At 48.0% G+C, this 26,055-nt stretch overlaps 1 protein-coding gene across 7 annotated transcripts in view; it reads left to right on the plus strand.

Moving 5' to 3' along the window:
- The window catches only part of CAD (carbamoyl-phosphate synthetase 2, aspartate transcarbamylase, and dihydroorotase), a 414,808-nt gene that overhangs the window by 85,344 nt on the left and 303,409 nt on the right, over nt 1-26,055 (plus strand). For all 7 annotated transcript variants that reach the window (XM_078650082.1, XM_078650077.1, XM_078650079.1 and 4 more), the window contains exons 3-4: nt 9,174-9,303; nt 17,667-17,809. In XM_078650082.1, coding sequence (XP_078506208.1) covers nt 9,174-9,303; nt 17,667-17,809 — 273 coding nt within the window. The remainder of the gene's footprint in view (nt 1-9,173; nt 9,304-17,666; nt 17,810-26,055) is intronic.

Below are 26,055 nucleotides of genomic sequence, written 5' to 3' on the forward strand. Positions count from 1 at the left end.
ACTGGACGTGGCGGACACCGCGGCCAGAGTCATTAACACAAGTGTCATGTTGAGACGCCAGGCCTGGCTCGGAATCTCCGGTTTCAAGCCGGAGATACAGACCACCATCCTCAATCAGTCAGTAAACCCAGATAGGTTATTTGGTCCTGAAGTGGATACCACCTTAGAAAAGATAAAAAAGGATACCGAAACTGCAAAATCCATGGGGGCTCTCCAGTCCTAGCAGTTTCGGAGCAGCACTTTTCGTCGCTCAGGCAATGGAGGTGTTTCCAGAGGCCAGATGTTCCAGCAAACGCAATACAATAAATGTGGGGCGCAATCCTCTTACACCAAGCAGAGTAGAGGCGGCTATCGGGGCAACAGCGCCAAGGGCAGAGGTCGTGGAAACAACAACTCACGCTCCTCCGCCACCAACAAACAGTGACGCCCTGTCACTGCCCCCGACCATACTACACCTGTCCGGGGGAGACTCCAGCAGTTCCTGCCCGTCTGGAAATCCATCACCACAGACAGGTGGGTCAGGAAACTTATCCAGTTTGGTTATTGTCTGGAGTTAACATCCACTCCACCCAACATGCCACCAAAACACCGTCCTATGCCCACAGAGCATTTGCACTTATTGCAGCAGGAGGTGCTCGTCATGCTGCAAAAAGGGGCAATCGAACTCGTGCCGGTGGAGGAAGAAGGCACGGGAGTGTACTCCCTGTACTTCTTAATCCCAAAGAAGGACGGGTCCCTAAGACCCATACTGGACCTCAGACCCCTGAATCAGTACATTCTGTCAGAACACTTCCATATGCTCACACTGCAGCAGGTTCTCCCGTTGCTCAATCAGGGAGACTTCCTCGCAACCTTGGATCTCAAGGACGCCTATTTCCACATTCCACTGCATCCATCACACAGAAAATACCTCAGGTTCACTATTCAGGGTCTGCATTATCAGTTCAAGGTCCTACCTTTCGGGGTGACCACGGCGCCCAGAGTGTTCACAAAATGTCTGGCGACAGTAGCTGCGCACCGTTCACGTTTACCCTTATCTGGACGACTGGCTTGTCCAAGCAAAGTCGGCCCAGGAGTGCGCCGCCAACATGTCCCACACCATTCACCTTCTTCACGATCTGGGATTCTCACTGGATTATCCCAAGTCGCACCTTCAGCCAGCCCATGTGCGGCAGTATCTGGGTGCGACGATCGATACTCTGGCAGCCACAGCTCAGCCAAATTCTGTGAGGGTCAACAGCATTCAGTCACTGATCCAGAAGTTCAGACCACAACACTCTCTCTTCCAGCAAGAGTGTTCATGCAGTTGATAGGCATGATGGCCTCCTGCATCTTCATAGTCCCGCACGCGAGGCTACATATGCGTCCGCTCCAGGAATGCTTGGCTCATCAGTGGACGCAGGCTCAAGGACAGTTGAACGACCTAGTGTTGGTGACCGGTCGGGCGTACAGCTCTCTGCATTGGTGGAATCCACACAACCTTTGCAAGGGCCGACTGTTCCAAGTGCCTGTGCCACAGATTATCCTGACGACAGACGCATCTTTCCAGGGATGGGGAGCTCATGTACTCCACTATACAGTGCAGGGACTATGGACAATGCAGCAAAAGAGGATGCACATCAACTACCTAGAACTGATGGCAATCTTCATGGCATTGAAGGCATTCAAAGTACATCTGTGCAACAAAGTCGTGTTGATCCGGACGGACAACATGACGGCCATGTACTACATTCAGAAGCAGGGGGGTACACACTCTCCACAGTTGTCTCATCTGGCTCAGAGCATGTGGAAGTGGGCCATTCAGAGGAACATCTTCCTCATGGCGGAACACCTCCCGGGCAAGGACAATCAGATGGCAGATCTGCTCGGCAGGTACAGCCACCAAATGCATGAGTGGGAGATGCATCCATCGGTACTCCACCCGTACTTCCAGCAGTGAGGTCATCCAGAGATAGACCTGTTTGCCACAAGGGAAAACGCAAAATGCCGAAGCTTTGCCGCCAGGTTCCCTCACCCACAGTCGCAGGGCAATGCGATATGGATTAACTGGTCAGGCAGATTTGCGCACGCTTTTCCCCCAGCACCTCTCATACCGCTGGTGGCACGAAAGCTAAGGCAACACTCGATGACACTCATCCTGGTTGCTCCGACGTGGGCACGCCAACCATGGTACACCACGTTTCTAGAACTCTCCGTGGTACCGCATCAAAGGCTGCACCTCACACCCAGGCTTTTGACGCAGAACCATGGCGACATTCAGCATCCGGATCCGCAACCGCTCAACCTGGCGATCTGGCTCCTGAAGTCTTAGAGTTTAGCTACCTTAACTTGCCTCCTGAATGCATGGATATCATACGGGAGGCAAGAAAGCCCACCACCAGAGCTTGCTATGCAGCGAATTGGAAGCGGTTTGCCATTTACTGTACTGAACACAACATCAACCCGCTAGATGCATCCACTCCCAACATCATCTGTTATTTGGTACATCTTTACAAATGCAATCTAGCATATGCTTCCATTCGGATACACTTATCCGCCATAGCGGCTTATCTCCAAAACAGGCAGCATCTCTCCGTTTCATAGTGCCTGCCATTAAAGCCTTCCTAGAAGGACTAACGGGTCATCCCTCCCAGGACCCCGCCAGCTCCTTTATGGAACCTCAATGTGGTCCTCACCAGGTTGATGGGCCCACCTTTCGAGCCTCTACATTCATGTGAGATTCAGTTTTTAACGTGGAAAGTGGCTTTTCTCATTGCCATTACGTCTCTACGACGTGTTAGTGAGCTACAGGCGCTCACTGTACAAGAGCCATTCATTCAAATTCACTCCAACAGGGTGGTGCTGCGCACTAACCCTACATTTCTTCCTAAAGTGGTTTCGCAGTTCCATTTCAATCAGACCATTGAGCTGCCCGCGTTCTTTCAAAACCCTGAGACGGTGGCTGAAAGAATGCTCCACACTCTTGACGTCAAACGAGCTTTCATGTACTACATTGATAGGACCAAAGAATTTAGGAAGACCCAACAACTTTGTTGCCTTTTCAGCCCAGCACAAGGGCAACCCCATTTCCAAAGCAGGTATAGCCAGGTGGATCGTTAAGTGTATTCAGATTTGCTATCACAAGGCTAAGCGCACTTTAACGGTCTCCCCCAGAGCCCACTCCACCCATAAGTTGGGGGCCTCCATGGCTTTCCTTGGTAATATCCCTTTGGAAGATATTTGTAGAGCAGCCACATGGTCTACACCACACACATTTACTAAACACTACTGTGTAGATGTGCACTCCAAGCAGCTGTAGGGCAGGCTGTTCTTAAGACACTTTTTCAAACGTCTGCAGCTGGCACAGGCGGCCGCCGTTAATGGAGGGACTGCTATTTATTCTATGCTATAGATATGAATTCAGCAGCCCACATGCCTCGAACTGAAAATGCTACTTACCAGTATGCATCTGTTCTTGGCATGTAGGGCTGCTGACATTCATATCGCCCGCCCTCCTCCCCGGCGCCTGTAGCGGTTGCAGAATTTACACTTACTCTTAGCATGGTCATCGCTCACACAGTTACACTCCATCTTCGCCACAATGGCTAAAAACAATCTGGGGATGGAGTCGATGCCCATGCGCACTGTAGTCCAGGGGAGGAGCCACCTATCTCGTGATACTTCGAAGACTCTTCTAGGACAACAATGTGCAATCATCCGGACCCAACACTAGGCGGCGATCTATGCTATAGATATGAATGTCAGCAGCCCTACATGCCAAGAACAGATGCATACTGGTAAGTAGCATATTCAACCTCCGCCATACTCTTCCCAAATGTTCAACGTTGATAAGTCAAGACTGAAGCGGATCGCTTTATGATCAGACCAAATCATAGGTAGTTACACTTCCATCATATAATTAGAAATATTTATGAATATGCCATCTAAAATATGGCATGCTGTATGTGTGGCAGCCTCGACTAACTGATTCAAATTAAAACAGTTTGAATTCTCAATCCAATATGCTGAGTCTTTGTTGCGGAGTTCTTCTAGGTGGAAATTAACATCCCCATATACCATGTAATTAGGGTATTGAATATCCCAATAAAATTGCTTAAGATTTCTCAAAACGTAACTTTGTGGCCTATAAGCCAAAATGCCATAAAACCTACTCTTCTCCGTTAGTTTACAGTTAAAAGAAAGGACCTTAAAAGAAAGGGCCTCACTGCTTGCTAGGTTAGCAGGTTCACATATTAAGTGTAGCAGATTGTGGTAAACTATCGCTGTTCCATCTCCTATTTTGCCCACCCGTTCCCATATTTTGATAACGTAGTCGGATGGTAATACTGCGGAAAGATCAGGATCTAAGGATTAGTCTGCCCAAGTTTCAGTCAAGAATACCAAATGGGGAGTGTAAGGCTCAAGGAACGCTACAATCTTGTCTACACGTTTGAAAAGAGAACGAGAATGAATAAAAAGGCAGCTCATTGAAGCTACCTTGGAATCTAAGCACTACCTTGTGTTGTCCGCCGGCACCAATTTCTTCACCCTAAAACTAAGATTACAGTTGCTACAGTGAGAACACTCTGCACACTCGCTAAAATTAAAAGGATTGCAGCCAACATGCCTACCTGAAGGGTTTGCTTGTAGCAATACTTCCTTGGTATATTTCTGTAAGGGCAAATGATGCACAGCGCATTTGAGGTGCAAACCGGCACAGACTGGCATGCCTGTGGTTCGCCAGCAGCGCGTTCATGCCTGCGTCCAAACTAAATAGTCTCCTTCTAAAGAAGAGTAGAACACCAACTAATCAAAATGGCGGCCATTCACTCTAACCAGCGAGTCAAAAGCCCCCAGCATCAGGTAAAGTGCAAAGTCACAGTATTAAAAAAATTACTTTTAAAAAGTTAATAATACCCCCTACTTATGTGCAAAACTATTGCTAATGTCGGGTGGCGCCTACATCCAAACTAATCAAAATGGCAGTTGCATCAGAGACGACTCGTTCAGCAACTGATCTGCCCCCAAAATCCTGGGAGGACTGCCAGCACTTTAAGGAGCAACTAGCATCTCCGTGGAGTAGCAGAGCTACATCCCTGCAGGCACCCAAGAAGAACATGAGGACCTTGGACCGCAAAAACCCAACACCGGAAAGCACCACTGCACCCATGCCCCCCTGCCAGTGTCTAAGTGTCTAATCCTCCAGAGTCAGATAAAAATTACACCCATCACTGAAGTCTGGGTCCTAAGACCTATTGTCTAGCATGTGCGTTGGGTGTATGAATTACCACTAAACGTGTAATTTCTAGGGTAGAGCCTAATGCCCTCTTCACTCAAGAGCTTCCTCTCTTCTTACACTTTGGGTCCTTTCCCCTACTACAATACTGACTCACTTCCTGTCATTGTTCAAAGCAAAGCCCAGTCTCCTCTGTCCCCAGGGATATTTCTTTCTGCCCACTATGGACTTATTACTTATTAGTGTCACTGCACACCTGACCTTGGCCGACTTTTGAATGGTCAGCCATTTTTGTTTCAGTTGCATCTATTTACATACATGAATAAGTCATGCCAATAACTAGACAAGCTTCCCTTGGTGGCATAACGGATATGTAGGTTAATCTTTATGGCTGGGCCACTCCTGCTGTTGTATTCCGATTTAGGTGTCCGTATATAGGTTTTCCTGAATCATGTCCTTATATAAGCACAATTCACATTGCCCTTATATAGGCATAAGATCCCAGTCCTTATTTAGGCATTAGCCATGCTACCCAAATACAGGCATGGTTACCTACATCCGTCCACCCCAAAGTCACGACGAGTTCTTCGAAACAAGACCCATAATCTGTTAGGAGTTTCCGTAGCCCAGGATTATTGATTTCTCCAAGAACTCATTTATTATGCATGACTTCTTCCTCTGCCCGACATTACGTCAATGCAAACATTCCTAAGCACCTTCCAGGTATAAATATACATCCCTTGCCATGTAGGAGACTATGACTTTAGAGGAGTTAGTGTCCCGGCCTGACTCACTGACAAGAGACGCTGTCATCCCTGCTCGCAGAGAATCCAGCTTCCAGTGTTCTGACTCCCTTCTCGTCGTGTTAGAGTTTTAGACCCGGAAAGAGAGTCTCGCCTCTCTTATTCTAAGGTCTGGAGCTGACTAGAACTTAGAGGGACTCTTGGCATACCACACTAGTATACCATACTATAGAATACAGCACCTACTTCTTACCTTGTACTACACTTAGGTTAGGTACACTGGGGTAGAACTAGTTAGAGAAGCATCATAAGAGGATTCACTTTTTAGGCTGTGTTTATGTATATGAATGTGTCATACCTAATGCTATTGCAGAATTATTTTTTTCTACTGCTTGCGCTGTACATAATATATCTTGCATACTGTCTTACAGTTGTAACATCTTATATCTCTTACATGAGAAATAACTTCAATAAATCCTTTTATTGAAACGCCCGTCTATTCTTTCTTTGTAAATCTGAAGAAACTAAGCATGCACCATTAGCTGAGTGAAACTGTTATCTATTGTTTTCATGATTCTTAGACGTGTTCGCTTCTAAAAGGGAAACAAAGTGGTCATGTTTATGCTGTTGCCAGAAACTACTCCCTTCTTGTATACAAGGTGTTTCTAGTGGCCTCTGAGTTAGCTGGTACAAAGTAAATTAAGTTTAATATACTCGATAGGGGCATACTGACCACAGTCCTATGCCAAAACTATAGGGTATATTATTCCAATGCACAGAGCCTATTAAGGAAATAGGAACTACACTACACTGCCAAGTGAGAAATCACACATGTTCCCATTGAAAAAATCTAAAGCACTATTGAAACCTCTGGGGCGCTAACTGTTGATCCGGGACACACAAGTCTGTTATTCGAAATGCACTCTTTGGGCTCCATGGGATGAACTGGCCACATTCCCACCAGTTCCCTTGTAAAGCAAAGGGACCAGTAGAAACCTTAAGTAAAATTTTAACTGGATCCTGGACTTCAGTTGACCATGCCCCTAATCGGGCAAGTTTCAGACAGCTGATCATCATGATCTCACCAGGAGACGTTTCTGTTGCTGAGTGGGATGAGTTTTATTTTTTTGTGATGCCACATTGTATTCCGGCCCATGGCTGACACGCTTGATTCCACCCTTCCAGAGAGGTACCAAGCAAACCAGGTTGGGTCTAGGGTCTCCATATTTGAACCCTATTCCTTTTACAGGATTTCATCTCCTGCTGCGATTGGGAGCCGTTTCGAAAGTGCCACTGATCAGCCTATCTAAGGTCCATAATAGAACTTTGGTCTTAAGACCATGTTAACAAAATCCTAGGGCTAAGGAGGTATATTTTTAGGGCTGTATCTTTCCCCAAAGTTGTAGACCTGGCACTGGATGGAAAACACTATTTGTGGAGCCCAGTTCTGAAAACATCCACATGCCTGCCATTACCACTCTCCGTGTAGGTTGTAGGTTTGACTCGTAGCGTCAGGCTACACTTCGGAGTTGAAATGTCACCAGATTGATTCGGACCACAAGATTACTTTAAAGACTTACAGGATTAGGGCAGTACATAAAGTGTGTCTGAAGCTTTCAAGCTACCCTTTAGGATATGTAAGTTATTGATTCGAGTCAAGGTTGCAACTAGATCACCAGAAATTAAAAGCATGACCACACGGAAGTGGTAGATGCGAGTGGTAGACTACTACGTCCTTGAGGTCAAAACATAGACTAATTTTCCTATATTGTTCAAGAACTCTGTTTGGAATAAAGGAAGAGCCCTGATAGAGTAGCTACCCCACGCAGCTACTATTTCTGCGATACCTTTGGCAATTGTACAGTGTATTATATGAATGTCTCGTCTGTATTGCTGTACTTGTATGTGAGCACTGCGTCGCCTGCCCTTTTGATTCACTTTCTCACACCTTAATATACTTTGTCGTGACATATGCAGAAATGTGTAACTAATAGATATATGATAACATCGATTTGGGAATCCAGCTTTGTTCATTTATTCATTTTTTCAAGCATCTAGTTGTATTTGTTTTCTAATTAAATTGAACAGTGGAATTCTCCTTGAAGTAATTTACAGAGCTTCGAGATTAATTAACGTATGGCTTTGGTCAAGTCAGTTCCACGTGACAATTGTTATATATTGAAGATGCCATTACCACTATGTCCACCACATACTCCCATCCTAAAAGATATTTGTTTAATGATGAGCAATATTCTCTAGCGCAAGTCTTATTCCCTGACACAATATTTTTTCTTCTGGTTCTTTGGTATGTTTCTGAAGCGGCTGTGGTGCATACTGATGACAATATATCCTGCTACCAACTTTATTGTGCATACCTTACATGAGAGTATGCAGTATCAGACTGCAGGAGGTAGCCCATATACCCCAAGCTGACTAGGGCAGTAATCTGTAATATACAACAGTGTCTCAAGCAGGGGTGTTATTTAAAGGTCAAATACACGTGGCACAATTAATTACTGAGAATTAGATCCAAAAGGGAGAAAACCAGGGAGACGTTCTCTTGTGAAATAAATTGTATTTAAATATACATTTTTGACATAATAAACTTCATGTGTACAAGCACATGTAACACATGGAATTAAAATTCTTTACATATTTTGAAATAACCGTAACCTGGTCTGGATGATGGCCTAACACTTCTGCAGGCCGAAACGCCATCGACTTCCACATCACAACTCCTGGCGCCCCCTTCACGGATACCCCGTTCGGTTAATTTTGTACCATTTACTGTTAGGGTATCTTAAATATGTAAAGAATTGTAATCCTGTTTGTTTTGTGTTGTGCCCGTCACTATCGCTGTACATACCACGTCACGTGTCACTTGCGCGGTCACAATCCTTCACGAGCACTTGTGCACAATATCTTGTAGGTTACATGCCATTCAATGTAACTTAAGTGCTACCGTTCCATGTGCTTGTACATATGAAGTTTAATATGTCAACTATGTATATTTATTGAAATACAATGTATTTCACAAGATAATGTCTCCCTGGTTTTCTCCCTTTGGATTTAATTCTCAGTAATTAATAGTGCCACATGTATTTGACCTTTAAATTACACCCCTGCTTGTTACAAGAGTACAACATTTATTGCAAGTTAATAGCTTAATTATTCGTTCAATCCTTTGCTTTTATGTTTTTTCCTTCGTCTTGCAGTGGTTTGAATCAAGCCGCATCCACACATCCGCCCTAATCGTGGGTGAGAAGTCTGAAAAACCAAGCCACTGGTGCGCTGCTCTCTCCCTGGATCAATGGCTTAAGGAGCACAACATCCCAGGACTCGAAGGTTGGTCACTGTATCCCGCTGTGGTTTTTGCTCGTAATTTGTCATTATTTCCTTTTGAGCACAATGTAGTACTTGAGGAAACGGGTGTAGGGTGCACTGTGGCTTAGTACTCCTCTGACGTGTCGCACATACCCTGACTTTGTTCAGAATCTAGTGGCTTATAGAAAAGAACTCACTCCGTTGGTATTGGATGGTTTGTGATGGAAGTATTGATTTTAGAGTTGGTTTTTTAGGTCTCGTGACCTACAATGCGCGCAAGATCGATCACAGAAGTTCAAGATCGACAATGTGCTATCCACACCTGTGCCTGCAGATCTAGGCTTCCACAAGGATCCTCCCTCTCCCCCACACTGTTCAACCTCGTCATGGAACCGCTCGCCACCTTGCTCCAAGCCTCCATTGTCCAATTCCATATGTACGCCGACGACACACAACTCTACCTAAAGCTACAATCTCCGGAAGATATCAAACATCTGAACTCCACGCTTATTAACACTCAATCTTGGCTGGCAGATAATCACCTCAAACTAAATGCCCTGAAAACCGAGTTCCTACTCATCTCACCCCCGACGAAAACCTCCACCACCCAAACATGGCTCAATAATCTAACAGCACTCAATGTTCAACCTACCATCGTGGACTCGGCGAAATCCCTAGGCATCACACTCGACGCCAAGCTCAACATGCAACAGCACGTTAGCAAAGCCACAAAAGCAGCTAATCTCCAAATCAACACATTGAGGAAAATTAAACCTTTCCTCCCTGCCGAAGACTTCCATACTGCTGTACAAGCTCTAGTCATCCCTCGAATAGACTACGGGATTGTGGCCCTCAGCGGACTCCCGCTATCCACAACAGCACCCTTAAGAGCCTCCCTGAACGCTGCCGCGAGACTCATTACTGGCTCAAGAAAATATTTGCATATATCCCCAGACTTAAAGTCTCTAAAATGGCTGCCTTTTGAAGCCAGAATACAGCTAAAAATTGCAGTTATGACACACGCGGCCGTGCACCACAATGCACCCAACTACCTCGCTCAAAAGTTGTCTATCTCAGGAGGTTCGAGGTCCAATAGAAGCACAAAAACTTACTACTGAAACCTCGTAGATTCCGGAAAGAGAAAACATACAAGCGCTCCTTCTCTGGAATGGCACCCAGGATTTGGAACGCGCTCCCGCCTGAAACTAGGCTGATCTCCTCCACTGCACTCTTCAAGAAAGAGGTGAAAAGCATCCTCCTGGCCAAGATCTCCTGAACATGATTGGTGCTGGATCAGAGACTCTGCATTGCTCTGTATCACTGCTCACCTTGTCCTCTGGCACTATACTTCTAACCTGATGTTGTCACTACCAATATATGTTACACGTTGATTCACTCTCCAGATGCCCTCACTCAGTGTTCTCGCTACACTAAGAATTTGGTATAAGCCATCCACACACAGGTACACATGAACACCCCTGTAGTGGGATCAATGACTTGTGCCATCTTATATTACTTGTTTACCTGATTTTATTGTGATATGTTCATGTATGCCACTATTACCCCACCATGTTAGCGACTGCTATTTTGCTCCCATTGTCTCTGTTCACTCATGTTTCATGTATGTCTCCATTACCCCACCATGTTAATGACTACTATATTGCTCCCATTGTCTATGTTCACTCCTACTGCCCCTCCCCTGTCTTTGTGAAGCGCTCTGATATCCGTAAGGATCTTGTTCGCGCTATATAAAACTCTGAATAAATAAGCGCATTGAGGGAGCGAGAATTCAAGTCGGCAAAATCCTCGTCAAACCAAAGGGCTTTCAGCCACGGTTTTCTTTCAGTTCACGTGAAAGACAAGCACGCGCATCAGGCACTCCTCCCACACCTCACGGACATCTGTTCATTTCTCCTGCACAAGGCTCGCAAAAGGCTCTCCTCCCTCCCCACATCAAAGGCATCAATCATCCTCCCACAGGCTTCCCCAGCGCTGCCCCGCCCCCTGCTTCACGGCCAGGCCATCTGTTCCCTGCCAGACCTCTCACACCTCCGTCACAATGCCTGTGCTCCTTGATTTGTTTAGTAACAGTGCCGCTTCCAGACACCTCCGACCTCTGACACAACATGCCCTTAGGCCTTTATTAAATAACAGCGCCGCTTTTACTTTGTGCTCATCTGCTTGGTGTGTTGCTTGTTTTATCCTGTCACCTAAGTGGTGCAATAGCTGAATGTTACTGAAACCGGGCATAAATCAATTTCGGTGCTCGTCTTTAAAGCATCTTTTGATCTCGCAAGTGGCCCACCAATGTTGTCTGTATATAAAGCCGCACTTTAACTTTCGTGTCCGCAATAGCTGAATGTTACTGAAACCGGGCATAAATCAATTTCGCTGCTCGTCTTTAAAGCATCTTTTGATCTCGCAAGTGGCCCACCAATGTACAATATACAGATATATTTGTAAATCATGTGTTATGTGTAACAATAGTAGAACAGTTCTTTCAGCACAAATGCAGTCCGTGATAGCTGCAACGCACTCGAGAACGAGTATTCCCAGATTGTTATAATGTTTGGCTTTTGTAAATCTTGCATCTGTGTTTTCTCTGCTGTCACTTCAGCTCACCAGGCTGCACCCCATCACCCCTCGCTCGCCAATGTCCCTCCCACCCTTCCTTTGATCTCGCCCAGAGTTCTTACAGGCTAATGGCCCTCACCCAGCACAGAGCGCGCATCGTTTGTTTACTCTCCCAATTTGTCTTACTGGCTCGCGTTCTTTCTCCCTTTCGCTCTAATAGTCTATGCTTGTGGGAATTATTTTAGGATTTCAGCAGTGAAAAAACGGGTCTAGTGTTTTGTGAGCATCACTGTTTGAGCATAATTGGGTATAGTACTTGAGGAGGGTGCTCTATTCACATCTTATATCTGTTAATTCCGGGGTGCACCCTTGCAGCCAAAGGGTTGTTGGCGTGTACGTTTAGTCACACCATTGGTATTCATGTGTTTATGTACCCTGTTCGTAATTTTCAGAGCTGCCCACCTAGAACTGTAGAGTTCACTTTCAAACACTGAAAGTCACAGCCTTACGTCCTGCTTTCCGTGATTCATTATTTTATATTGCAGGGCTTCTATGGTCGTGGTTGCGTCGCTCTCCATCAGAGCCTCCTCTCCGCTCCTTCCCTGCTGCTGCTCGCATCGCACTCCCTCCTCCCCCTCCCTTTTCATCAGCTTTAATCAGGCTCATCTGCTGCTGCCATTCCCCCCCTCCCTTCTCGCCCAGTCCTTCTTGTTTAAACTTGTTCGACTGACACACACACTTCTTGTTCGGACTACTGGGCATGAGGCCCTCTGCTTCTTCCCTTTCCACACATGCCATCCGTGTAGCTTCTGGTCAACCCTGTTGCTTCCACACTTCACGTCGTGTCCTCCCCCCCCCCCCCCCACACGCACACTCTACTCCTCCTACCCCCAATCATGTGTTGCTGGCTGTCATCTATCCATGTGCTTTAAAAAGGTGAAACTTTTGTGTTTGCACTAGTAATGAGACGGATGTACATACAAAGCGTCCAGGCACCTATCTTTTCACTACAGCACTCTATGGTTCTCTCTCTCTGTCACTCTCTCTCTCATTCCCATACACAAACGTTCACTTTCTATCGCACCCTCCACCTGTGACGTCACTCTCTGCCTCTTGCTGTCGCTCTCACCCTGTCTCCTTATCCTGTGTCTCTTTCTATCTGCTTGTCACCCTTCTCACAGTCGCACCATCTCACTGTCTCTAGCCCCTGATCTTTCTTCCTCCACCCCTCGCGCTTTCCCTTTCTTTTTCTGTCCCCTCCATTCTCTCTCTACCCCGCTGTACTGTCTCCTCTTTTTCCCTCCCCCTCGCACTCTATCCGATCACACTCCTCCTTCTTTTCCTCTTTCTTGTAGCTGTAGCCGCTTCTCCATTTTAGTTATTGTCTCTCTCCTTCTCCTCTTCATCGCGTGTCTCCCTCGGCCTTTATCCCCCCCTCTCTATCTGTTCATCTGCCTGGTCTTGTACTCATTCTTGCCATCTCTCTCTCCTATATGCCATCTATTTGTGCACTTCTGTCCCACCCCCTCTCTCCTCCTGTTTGTCTGTCTCTCACTATCTCTGCACCTCCTCTCTGCTCTTCTTCTCCCCCTGTGTCTTTGCTTCACTTCAGCACATCTCTCTGCCTGGTTACTGCTGCAGCTCTTCATTCTTTCCCTGTCTTCACAAGTCAAACTATCCCTCTCTCTCTGTTTCATGTATGTGTTTTTTTCTCTGTCGTTTTCTTCCCCCTCTGACGGTCTTTTACCGATTTCCAGTCTGGCTGTTGCTGTCTTTCTTCAGTTACTGTGCCTTCCTTCACCTCATCCCATTGGTCTCTCTCTCCCACATATTTGTGTGTTGTCTTGTATGCATGTATGTACCTCGTTCGTTCTTCCTCTGAGTCTCTGTCCTACTTTTGATAGACCAGCCGCACTTCTCATATATTTCTGTCTTTGTACCTGGAATTCCTCACTCACCCCCTCGCTCACCACCTCACACCCCCTCGCTCACACCCTCACACCCCCTCACACACCCTCACCCTCACACAACCCCTCACCCTCACTCGCCCTCTCACCCACCCTCTCACCCTCCCACACCCTTTCACCCCTCACATACACTCTCACCCACCCTCACACCACCTCACCCTCACACTCCCTCACACACCCCCCTCACACACCCCCCTCACACCCCCTCACACACCCCCCTCACACACCCCCTCACACACCCCCCTCACACACCCCCCTCACACACCCCCTCACACACCCCCCTCACACCCCCCCCCTCACACACCCCCCTCACACACCCCCCTCACACCCCCCCCTCACACCCCCCCTCACACACTCCCCTCACACACCCCCCTCACACACCCCCCTCACACACCCCCCTCACACACCCCCCTCACACCCCCCCCTCACACCCCCCCCTCACACACCCCCCTCACACACCCCCCTCACACCCCCCCTCACACACCCCCCTCACTCTCACCCCCCTCACTCTCACACCCCTCACTCTCACACCCCTCACTCTCACACCCCTCACTCTCACCCCCCTCACACCCCTCACTCTCACACCCCTCACTCACTCCTCACTCTCACACCCCTCACTCTCACACCCCTCACTCTCACACCCCTCACTCTCACACCCCTCACTCTCACACCCCTCACTCTCACACCCCTCACTCTCACACCCCTCACTCTCACACCCCTCACTCTCACACCCCTCACTCTCACACCCCTCACTCTCACACCCCTCACTCTCACACCCCTCACTCTCACACCCCCTCACTCTCACACCCCCTCACTCTCACACCCCCTCACTCTCACACCCCCTCACTCTCACACCCCCTCACTCTCACACCCCCTCACTCTCACACCCCCTCACTCTCACACCCCCTCACTCTCACACCCCCTCACTCTCACACCCCCTCACTCTCACACCCCCTCACTCTCACACCCCCTCACTCTCACACCCCCTCACTCTCACACCCCCTCACTCTCACACCCCCTCACTCTCACACCCCCTCACTCTCACACCCCCTCACCCTCTCACACCCCCTCACCCTCTCACACCCCCTCACCCTCTCACACCCCCTCACCCTCTCACACCCCCTCACCCTCTCACACCCCCTCACCCTCTCACCCCCCCTCACAATAGGTCTCGCAGTAGGAAAGTTGGAGCTATTACAATTGCAAATAACAATGCCTTTTATTTTTGTTTTCATTTTAAAAACATAAAGGGCTTTGTCATTTACAAAACCAATAGCTCCAACTTTCCTACTACGAGACCTATTGGCAACGCCAGTGCTTGTTTAGGTTTCCTTCGTAACGCGAGTTTTTTTTTTAAAGCTGGGGAGTGCAGGAAGCAGGTATGCGAAGAGCCCACAGCAAGTTTGACCGCTTGCAGCATGGGTGGCTTCAATTGCTGTGAAACAACCAAAGATTCCATGTAAAACAACCAAACATTCCAATTGTAACCTGCTTGGAAGTCCTAGGCCATGAGAATGCACAACCAAAATAACACGAAATGCTAGTCAAAAACCAAAGAACATGCACTGCAGTTCTGCTTTCCCCAGTCCTGTCTTTAATAGGTAATGGAATCACTCGGGATGTTTGTCTTCCCAGTTTGGTGTTCTTTGTACCTTTAGACTGAGTTATCTCCAGTCAGGCTTAAGGTAATTATATGCTGTAGGTTGTTCACCTTCAGTCTTTTTTTGTTATAATTTATTACATTTGAGGTACTTCATACAGTGTTTCATTTCTAATAAAGTGAAACTTATAAACCATAGTGAGAGCAGTAAAGACACCGCAATGTTTAAGGTACTAAACAGATTGACCCTATTGAAAATGTAGAACAACTTGCTGAAAGCAAAAGCGCTGCAGGTATAAGTGTGCATATTTTGCAGTGATCCAGTAACCACATTCAGTACCTGAGAGGCAGAAAGTGCTGTCCATCTAGGAAATGGTGTGCAACATTCCGGTGTGGCTCCACTAGTAATCTGCGGATTCTTCCACATCCGTGAGCATTAGTTCTGCCCGTTGTGGGATCCACAGAAGCTATGAATGGAGGTAGGCTTACACTAGGTTGGAAGTGGATGCAGAAAGAGGAGGAGGTGGGTACAGGCCTTCTTCTTGTCCTGCCCTAGGACTTCACTGGTATTGACCTTTCATACTCGACAAGCCCCGGCCACTGGGTGTGGAACCTTTTTGTTAATTTTACTCCTCAAAGATAGATATGAGGAAACACCATCTCTGAAGCTTTTTCCCTGGGCGGTCAGTGGCTTCTGCCGTTTCCCACAGTGCCAAACTACATGATCGCTCTTAAGGGATAGCCAAGTTACTCCCTACAGAAGTGTTAAAACTAAGATCGTCAAAACAGTAAGAAAATATTAGTTTCTGTGGCTGAACTATCAATCACTAGGCTATTATATCCTTATGGAGCTAGATTTCTGCTATTTTTAGCCCCATGGATAATTGTATCCTATGGCACTTGGTTCTGTTTTACTTGTGGAACTTCAGAAGCACCCCATTTTCAAGTCCAGCTGTATGGTAAGTCGTTTTGTAGCTCGAGCCGTGCTCTCCCAAAAGGGTGCTATAGTTGTGGATGCTGGAAAATCTGGACCCAACTCTGTTCCTTGGGTATCACTCAGGAGCAAAGTATAGCATTTTGCCCCAAAAGCGTAAGGCAAATACCACCCAGGCAACTATGCAGCTAGTGGCTTCTTTAACTTAACCTTAATAAAAACTGCAGTTGTCCCCGAGTAGGTATCCTGAATGTAACCATAAACATGAGTGCATGTCTTCACCCCTTGGCAAAAGCAGGTTACAACTTGGGGAGGTTAAAAATGGAGATTTAAAATTAAAGTCCAGTGTAATGCCTTATGGCTAGAGCGGTCGACGTTGAAGCTGGGGAACCGGGTTCGAGTCTCTGCAACGACGCTCAACATCTTGAGATTATGGGCATATCACTTAATCTTCCTGTGCAAAAATATGAATGTGAACGAAACTGGTGCTATGTAAAGCACTCTGATACCGGATATCTTCGGGTCTAGTTCGAGCTATATAAAACTCTAAAAAAAAAAAAAAAAAAAAATTAAATGCGGGGGACTAAATTTCACTCCATTCTTCCCTGTCTACCAGAAGTAATGCATGCAACAGTATTCATTTTTGTGTAATTCCCCAGTAACGTATTTTTCGTAGACTTTTGTTAGATTTTCAATCCTTTACCTCATGAATAAGAGTGCCTGTTTTGATCTCTGCCTCATACTCTTCACTACTCTGCCTACGCCCTGGATTTTGTACACATTTAATATATAGAAATTAGAGCAGTACTCTGTTCGCAATTTATGAGTGTACATAAGGCTCAGACAGCCAACATTTGCACCCAAAGGGTATAGGAGTGACCGATTTATAGAATCCCTAAATGATATACATTTACATGTAAATCTAGAAGGTAACACCTGACCAATGACTCAGATTATCCAGATAGTATGCACAAGAGCCATGCCAGACTATCAACCCACGATGTCAAGATTGAAGTTTATTTGTGTTCATGCATTTGTGTGTCTCCCTTTCATGTATGGCGTGTTAAAATAGAGAACGTCTTACACATGTATCTTAAAGCACAAGAGGCAGAGATGTGCTGTCAGTCGAAGTTGTAAGAGGGACATAAAGGGTTTATTACCTAGAACTCGAGACATCTCTAGGGTGAAGGCTGACTGGTGAATGAACGGGGTGCAGCACACTTGCACAGATTTGCTGTTGTGATTCACCCAGAACATTGGATGTTCGCACATCAGTTTTCAATACATGTATTTGTTTATATTCATCTAGGAGTTGACACCAGAGCCCTGACCAAGAAGATCCGAGAGAAGGGAACTATGCTGGGGAAGTTAATCTTGGATGGAACGGAGGCCAGTACTGTTCCATTTGTCGATCCCAACACTAGGAATTTGGTGAAAGATGTGTCGCTAAAGGTAAGCCTGTGTCTCCCCCTTAATCCGTAGTGATTCATTGCATCAGTGCAAGCAGCTGCCTTCGAATGAACCAGTAATTCGGTCCTTCTGGTCCGCTGAAGCCTGATAATAGCTGCATGCCCACTCACCTGCTCTGGGCACCACGTCACCATTGCCATTATACCCATTGTCCACGCTACTGTGATTTCAGAGCATTTTAAATATTTCTGCTGTAATTTTGGAAGGATTTTTTAATGCTCCAAGACAGTAAGTGCAGATCTCTTCACAGCTTGAGGTCTCTATAAAAGAAGTCCTGTACTGTACATAATCCTTCGGCTATTACTTGGCGGGGATATATGCCATCGCTTCGACCACCATTACTTCTCTGCCATTATGTACTGCCATTATTTATTTATTCAAAGTTTTATATAGCGCGAACAAGATCTTTGCAGATATCAGAGCGCTTTACAGTAACAGAGGTTAGGGGCAACAAGGGGGGGGTGATTATACACACTCTTAAAAACAATATAATACGGAGGAGCTAAGATGGCGACTGGGACGGACGTGTAGGCTCCCGGCTCCGTAAGCCTTTGTCTCCCGTGACGATATCCTGACCTCTATCCTGGTATAGCGCTGCAGCGGGAGGACTATGACAGTGCGCGGTGGTGGTTCGCGTTCCTCCGATGTCCCTGCCTGCCTGGTAACCGGAGATATCGATGGGATTGTTTGTCGGCCTTTGTAGCCCTGGAACCGGGACCTGTGTTACCGTATGCCGCCGGAGGCTGCTGGGGCAGTGACGGATGCTCGAGCTGGGGGCGGAGCTGGCGCCTTGAGACGAGCTGCCTACTGTGAGGGAAATGGACGGACCCTGATTCGACCTGTGCACATCGGATGAGTGAGAGCGCATTCAGTTCCTTTCTCATTGTGGAACACTGCAGGTGGGCTGTGCTGTGCTGACCCCATTCTGGCGCTATAGTATATAGCCCCCGTGTATTCCCCCGACTTGCGCCGCAAAGGGGATGACACTCGCTGTGGGCTGACCATCTCTAGTGTGTCCGGACATGATCGGCGGCTTTGACTCCAGCCTCTCGGTGCCGGTTTCGCCCCCACATTCCTGTGCATTCCCTGACGGGGTGGCAATGGCGGCTGGCTCTCTGGCTGTGGGGTTGAGTGTCTCCTCGACTCCTGACTGTCGCGCCCTGCGTGGAGCTGAGCGGTGTGTTGGACCGTGTGTCACGTCTCGTGCCACGGACTTGATGGATCGACAGCCGATGTTAACTTATGGCTCCGTTCTTGCCACTCTTGCCGATTTACGATCTGAATGGATGGAGTGCTCCCGAGTGCTGAGTGGGAAACTTGATGCTGTTACACTGGCTCTGGGCAATGCGCCACTGCCATGCTCTCATCGATGTGCTGCTCAGCTTCTGCTGATTTCTGACTGGGCTACGGTGCTACCACACGAGTGCGGGGAAGATCGGTCCCTCATCTGTGTTGGTGCTTGCGGACTGCAATCCGCCTCCCTGAGCAGCGCTACAATGTCTCCCTCTCTACCGAAGCCTGCGCCCTCACCCTTGATGTCGCTACTTTTGTTTCTGACGCCGCTGCCACAGCTACCTGTTCCCCTTGTCGCCTTTGTCTCGCTGGCTAGGCTATCCCTACACTGTATTGCATTTTATCGGGCGAACCTGGAAATGCCCCTTCTCTGGGACAATGCAACTGTTTGTGACTGGCGATGTCCATTTTGTTTTGGTGCACGTCTCCTTTACCGAATGTGGCCATTTTGTTCCTTTGTTCTATCTGGGGCGGGTCTTCTTTTGGCGCCATGCTTAGGGAGACGCCCACGAACTGGCCAGGGCTAGGGGATTCCTTTTTTACAACTTTTGATTGAGTGGCCGGTGGGGACTCGGTCTGGAGCGCTTCCACAACGCGTACTGCTGCGATATGTGATGATTCTCCCCATTCTATCCTGTGCTTGGGTCATTTTGCTGTTGTTGTTATATACGGGGTAGAATTCAAATGTGTGGCGGAGGAGTCCGGGAGAATTTCGATTTTGCCCTCCTCCGGTCTTATGTGTGTTTCCTTTTTCTTTTCTTTCTTTCTTTACTTTCTATATTTCGGGTTCTTTATTGGGCGACAGGCACACTGCTGGGGGGGGGGGGTAGGTGGTGGGGATTATTATTTTTCCGTTTTCGTTTCTATGGGCCTTATTTTTTCCCTTTTTTCTCAACACTTTTCTTTTCTTGTTTCTAACTTGGGTCCGCGGGTTGGTTTGATACGGGGTGGGTAACGGTAGACATGATCTATATCAGTTGTTGATATTCCTGTTGCATATATCCTTGTGCCACTATGCTGAGTGGGGGACTTCCTTGCTTGCTGATATTTACTCCACGATGTTGCCAACTCATGTTTTCAGAGGATTGTACGGACTCCGCTTATCTTTTTGCTCTATTTGAAACCGTTTTATATTAAGGAAAAAGTCGTTAAAATTAACCTTCATTGCTCCTGTTCTCAGTAACACGATGGTATCCAGTGCAACCCTAATTGATTGTCAATTTGTGTAGATGTGCTACTGAGTCGCCGCATTGCTTGCAATATTGCCTCGAATGATATCGTGGCCGGCCGGATGGTTGTGGGCCCGTATTTGTTCTTCTGATATTTCACAATAAAGGTTTTAAAAAAAAAAAAAAAAACAATATAATAGTCGGTAGTAAGTGAGTTGCAAGGTAAGAAAGCAATCAAGTAAGAGTATAACAACAATAAACAATAGGCAATCAAAAATACAGAGCTGTGCAAGGTCTTTGATCCAGTAACAATAGTGTTCAGGTGAACTTAGCCATAAGGATGGCTTTAACTCTTTCTTAAAGAATGCAGTGGAGGGGATAAGCCTGGTTTCAGGCGGGAGTGAATTCCAGATCCTGGGTGCCATTCCTGAGAAGGAGTGTTTGTATGTTTTTTCCTTCCGGAATCTTCTAGGTTTCAGGAGGAGGTTTTTTGTGCTTCTATTGGATCTCGAGCCTCCTGATATAGTCAGCTTTTGAGTGAGGTAGTTGGGTGACTTGTGGTGTATGGCCGAGTGTGTCATACAGGCAATTTTCAGCTGTACTCTGGCTTCAAAAGGCAGCCAATTCAGGGATTTTAAGTCGGGATATATGCGAGTGTTTTCTTGAGCCAGTGAGGAGTCTCGCGGCAGCGTTCAGGGAGGCTCTTAGGGGTGCCGTTGTTGATAGGGGGAGCCCGCTGAGAGCCACAATTCCGTAGTCTATGCGGGGGATGACTAGGGCTTGTACCGCAGTTTGGAAGTCCTTGGGTGGGAGGAAGGGTTTGAGTTTCCTCAGTGTTAATTTGGAAATTAGATCCTTTAGTTGCCTTGCTAATGTGCTGCTGCATGTTGAGATTGGAGTCAAGTATGATGCCTAGGGATTTCGCGGAGTCCACGATGGTGGGCTGGACATTGAGTGCGGTTAGATGATTGAGCCAGGTTTGGGTGATGGCGTTTTTCGCAGGAGGTGAGATCAGAAGGAACTCAGTTTTCAGAGCATTTAGTTTGAGGTGATTATTGGCCATCCATGATTGGGTGTCTCTTAATGTGGAGTTCAGAAGTTTGATGTCTTCCAGGGATTGTAGCTTGAGGTAAAGTTGAGTGTCATCGGCGTACATATGGAAGTGTACATTCGATGCTTGAAGCAAGGTGGTGAGTGGTTCCATGACGAGGTTGAACAATGTGGGGGATAGGGAAGATCCTTGAGGGACGCCTAGTGTTACGGGCACAGATGAGGACAACACGTTGTTGATCTTGAACTTTTGAGACTGGTTATGCAGGAAGGAGGTGAACCATTTGAGGACAGTCCCGGATAAACCCATTCTTGCATTTAACAACTCCAGTAGGTTCTCATGTTTGACCGTATCAAATGCTGAGGAGAGATCAAGAAGGATGAGGAGGCAGGAATCATTGCGATCAAGGATTTGGAGGGAGTCATCAATTATGTGTGTCATAGCTGTTTCCGTGCTGTGTTTTGCTCGGAATCCTGATTGATGAGTGTTGAAGAGGTCAAACTGATCGATGTGTTTTGTCAGTTGGAGATGTACGCATTTTTCTAGCAGTTTGGCCAAGGTGGGGATATTGGTGATAGGGCGGTAATTGTTTAGGTCGGCCGGGTCAGCTGTAGGTTTCTTGAGTATAGGCATGACTTGCCCTACCTTGAGGGAGTCTGGGATGAGTCCTTGTTGAAGGGAGCCGTTAATGATTTTAGTCCAGAGTGGGAGGAGCAGGGGGTGAAGTCTTTTACAGCATTAGCAGGAAGGGGGTCTGAGAGGTGATTAAAGGGCTTCAAGGAGCCGAGCAGTTTGTAAATTGATTCTTCGGAGTAGGTGTCAAAGGACGACCATGCCGCGTTGTTTTTAGGTTGAGTGTTAGTTATGCTGATGGAGCTGGAGTATCGGCTTACATCATTGAGGAGATCACTTCTTATATTGTCGGTCTTTAGCTTGAAGAAGGCAGAAAAGTCTTCAGAGCTTGGAGTATCACTTGTTGTGCTGTTTGATTGAAGAGGTTGCATCTTCGTTTGCGTTTTGACTAGCTCGAACAGTTTTCTTGGTCGGTTTTTTGCTTGGTCCAGCTGTTGGCTAAAGAAGTCTGATTTTGAGCGCTTGATTTTCCTAAAGTAGGCATTTCTCTTATTCTTAAGCATTTTAAGGTGCAGTGCTGAGGGGTCCGATCTCCAGGTGCGCTCTGCCATTCGCATAGCGCGCCTGTCTTCATTGAGTCTACCATCATACCATGGGTTCGAGTTCTTGGTGGAGACTCTCTTCAGTTGCAGGGGGGCGGCTTCATTGATTATTGAGGTCATAGAGTCAAGGTAGTGGTCGGTCAGAGAATGAACATCAGAGACGCCCGTAGGGGGAAGGAGAAGACTGCGGGTGTGGGAAGGCAAGAAGTTGGGGTTAAGATTCTTCATGTCCCTTTTCCAGATCTTGGTTTTGGCGGGTTGAGCCGGGTTAGGTTTGACCGTTTCGTTGATGGAAAATGTGATAATGTGATGGTCTGACCAGTCACAGGGTTGGATTGCCTCCAGATAGGTAGAGTCCTCTTTGGTGATGATCAGGTCGGGAATAGAGCCTTTATCGTGTGTAGGACTGTTGCAGATTCGGGTGAGGTCAAGCGTGTTGAGGAAAGATTTGAGACCATTCACCACCGTGTCTTTCTGGTCGTTCCAGTGGAGGTTGAAGTCACCCAAGTAGATTTGAGTGATCAGTCGCCCGGCGTTGGATGTTATCGTGTCCATGAGTTGTTGGGAGAAGGTGAGGTTGTCCCCGGGTGGGTGGTAGATGACATGCAGGGAGCAGAAAGGTTTGCCCTCGCTAGTAATATCGAAGCAGATGAGTTCACAGGAGGTAAGGGAGGGGGAGGTGGCTTTAGTAACCGCGAGATTGCTCCTAAAAATGCATGCGATACCCCCGCCCGTCTTGCCAGTTCTGTCGAGTCTAATGATGTGATAGTTGGGGGGGACCAGTATGTCCATTATAGGTGAAGAGGCTTCAGTTAGCCACGTTTCAGTCAGAATGGCTAGGTCGAGGTCCTTTGTTAAGATGAGATCCGCGATGCTGGAGGAGTGTCTCGGGGCCGATCTGCAGTTGAGAAGGAGACATTTGAGTTTGGGGGTGAGAAGGGTGGTCGAATGTTCTAGAGAGGGGGATTTTTCTGAGATTATTGGGGACGGAGCTTCTGTTGCTCAGTGTGGTGGGCCTAAGGGGATTTGTGAGAATTAAGGGTATGGGAAGGTGTGTGGTGGTTGTGTGTTTTGTGGGACCTGGGCCTTATGAGCGGAGGAGAGTGTATAGGTCGCGGTCCGAGAGGGAGTTGGGGGGGGCGGCAGGTGATATTGCGAGCGGGGATAGAGGGCCAACGCGGGGGGTAATGAATGAAAGGGTCTGTGGGGAGGGAGGGGGACTTGTTGGATGCGGAAGTGGTAGGTAGGGGGTGTCTGGGGTGTGTGAAAAGAAGTTCTTTGATGGTGTGGAGCTCTTCTTTGACTTGTACGAGGGTTGATATAATCAAGTCCAGGGTTGGATTGGGGATGGTATTGGGTATGAGAGCCTTGGGCGGGTGGTTGAGTGGGGCACTGTAGTGGGAGCTGAGGGGGAGGGATGTGCTAGCGACGGTGCCGAGCTCTTCGGCAGTAGTAGGTGGGGTGGCATTCGATGGGTGAGAGATTGTGGGTAAGGGGTGTGGATGAGGTAGGGGGGCTGTTGGTAGAATAGGTGATGGTGCTGGTGGGAGGCGGCGCAGGTGAGTTGAGGGATGAATGTAGGCTAGAGATGGTGGGGGTGCAAGTAAGATAGTGGGGGCTGAGAATGGGGGGGGAGAGAGGATGAGGGGTTAGGGTAAGGGAGGTGGTGTGTTCCGTGAGTCTAACTGGGAGAGTGGGGTAGTGGGGAGTGAGGGTGGGGGGGAGATAGGGTGAGAGATGGTCCTGCCGCGGGGTGTGGGAGATATGTTCAGGGCGGTGATGGGTTCTGCAGGGCTCGTGTGAGGTGTGTGGTGGGGGGAAGCGAGGGTGGGGGTATGGGGGGTGTATGAAGGGGAGTGATCTTCGCCATTGCATGAGCGGTGTGGAGAAGTAGGATCGGGAGGGTGACTGATTACAGCACTGAGGGGAGGGGAGGGGAGAGGTGTGTGACGTTCAGATGCTGTGATAGGAAAGGCATGTTAGGTTGACGATTGGAAGACGAGTGTGTTGTGTAGTCCGAGGAGTTAGGAGTGGAGGTCCGCCTGTTGGAGATAAGATCTATGAAGGTGGGGAACAGGTTGTCGAGAATGTCAAGGTTCCTGTCTGTGGATTGGAATAGGATGATCCCATTGTTGTAGATGGAGATAGTGGCTTTGCCAGGGAAAAGTTGGGATGGTGTAATGGAGAGTGTTAGCCCATGAGCAGATTTTCTAGTGGTGGAGATAGTGAGAGTGGAGAGGAACATTTTCCTCCACTGTGCTCTACGCAGAGTGTAGAAGATGATCAGTGCTCGTGGCCCCATTAGTTAGTGAGAAGTAGGTGTCCACAAACGGGGTTTCAGGGTGGGCCTTCAGGAAGTTGTGTTTGAAGCGTTTGGCGTTTTTTTTGTTGAGCTCGGGTGGGTAGTTAATTTTGTATGTGTGCTTGCCCATGCTTTCCATGATGGAAGCGGTGTAGGTAGAAGAGGGGGGGGGGTGCGTGTGTGGGTGGGTGAGGTAATAGGGCGGTGAGCATACAAAGAAAAGAAAAGAAAATAGGAGTATAGCCTTAGGTGTGAGTTAATGAGGATGACTAGTCTAAGATGGCCACCAAAGTGGAGGGCTGGTCAAGATGGCCGCCAAAATAGAGTATAGAAGGCAAGAGTATTAGTCCTTTCTACTGAGGGCAGGTCGAGTTAGTCCTGCTTCTATGTTGCTGCTTCTTTGTTGCTGCTTGGTGGGGAGGAGAGAGACTTATCTCCGTTTAGGTGACCCCTGACGTAGTTGGTATGCAGCCTCATGGTCATCTGGGGCAGTGGGGCGATTTATTGCTCCAGTTATGGCCCCCGCCATTTTAGACAATGGAGACACTGCCCAGTCGACGAAAATAGTTTTATTTGAAAGAAAATATCCCTTTAGGAAACCGGGCATAGGGAGAGAAAACCGGCCAAAGTGTTCAGGAAAGTAAACTTGTGTGCACACACCTTGTAAAGAGTCAGGCGGCCGTTCGTAGCACCCCAGCACAAGCTGCAGCTCCGCTCACGGTAGATCCCGGTGGCAGCAGAAGGGGGGTGGCTGTTGTCGCTGCGGGCCGCGCGGCTTGATCCAGCTCCAGCTGATCTGATCATCTTGGGGGGTAGGCGCGGTGCTCCCGGTGAGCGTCCCCTCTCCAAGATCTATCCCGAGATGACGAGAGAGACTTCCCGAGGGCAGCGCGAGCACCAAACGCGCCCAGCGGAGCCAGTCTCCTCAGAGGCTGCAGGATCTGCAGTAAACCCAGCGACCAGCTCAGGAATCCGTCGATGGTCCGGTGCAGGCGTGGGAACCCTCCGATGAGGAGCCTGGTCCAGCCGATCCGACCGACCGGGCATCAACGAGAGGCTCCCAGAGATCTCTCCCGTGGGCAGCACCGCACTCCTGCTGAGCTCAGAACGTGCCCAGCGGTGCCGGTCTCCACGGCGGTTGCAGGTCCGCAGATGGCTGCGATGGTTGCGGAGCTATATAGGATTGGCTTGCGGTGGCGCCGAGCTCACCTCGGCAGCTCCCAACTTGAGCGGGCCAC

This window comes from Lissotriton helveticus, chromosome 6, assembly GCF_964261635.1.
Source record: "Lissotriton helveticus chromosome 6, aLisHel1.1, whole genome shotgun sequence".
NCBI lineage: Eukaryota > Metazoa > Chordata > Amphibia > Caudata > Salamandridae > Lissotriton > Lissotriton helveticus.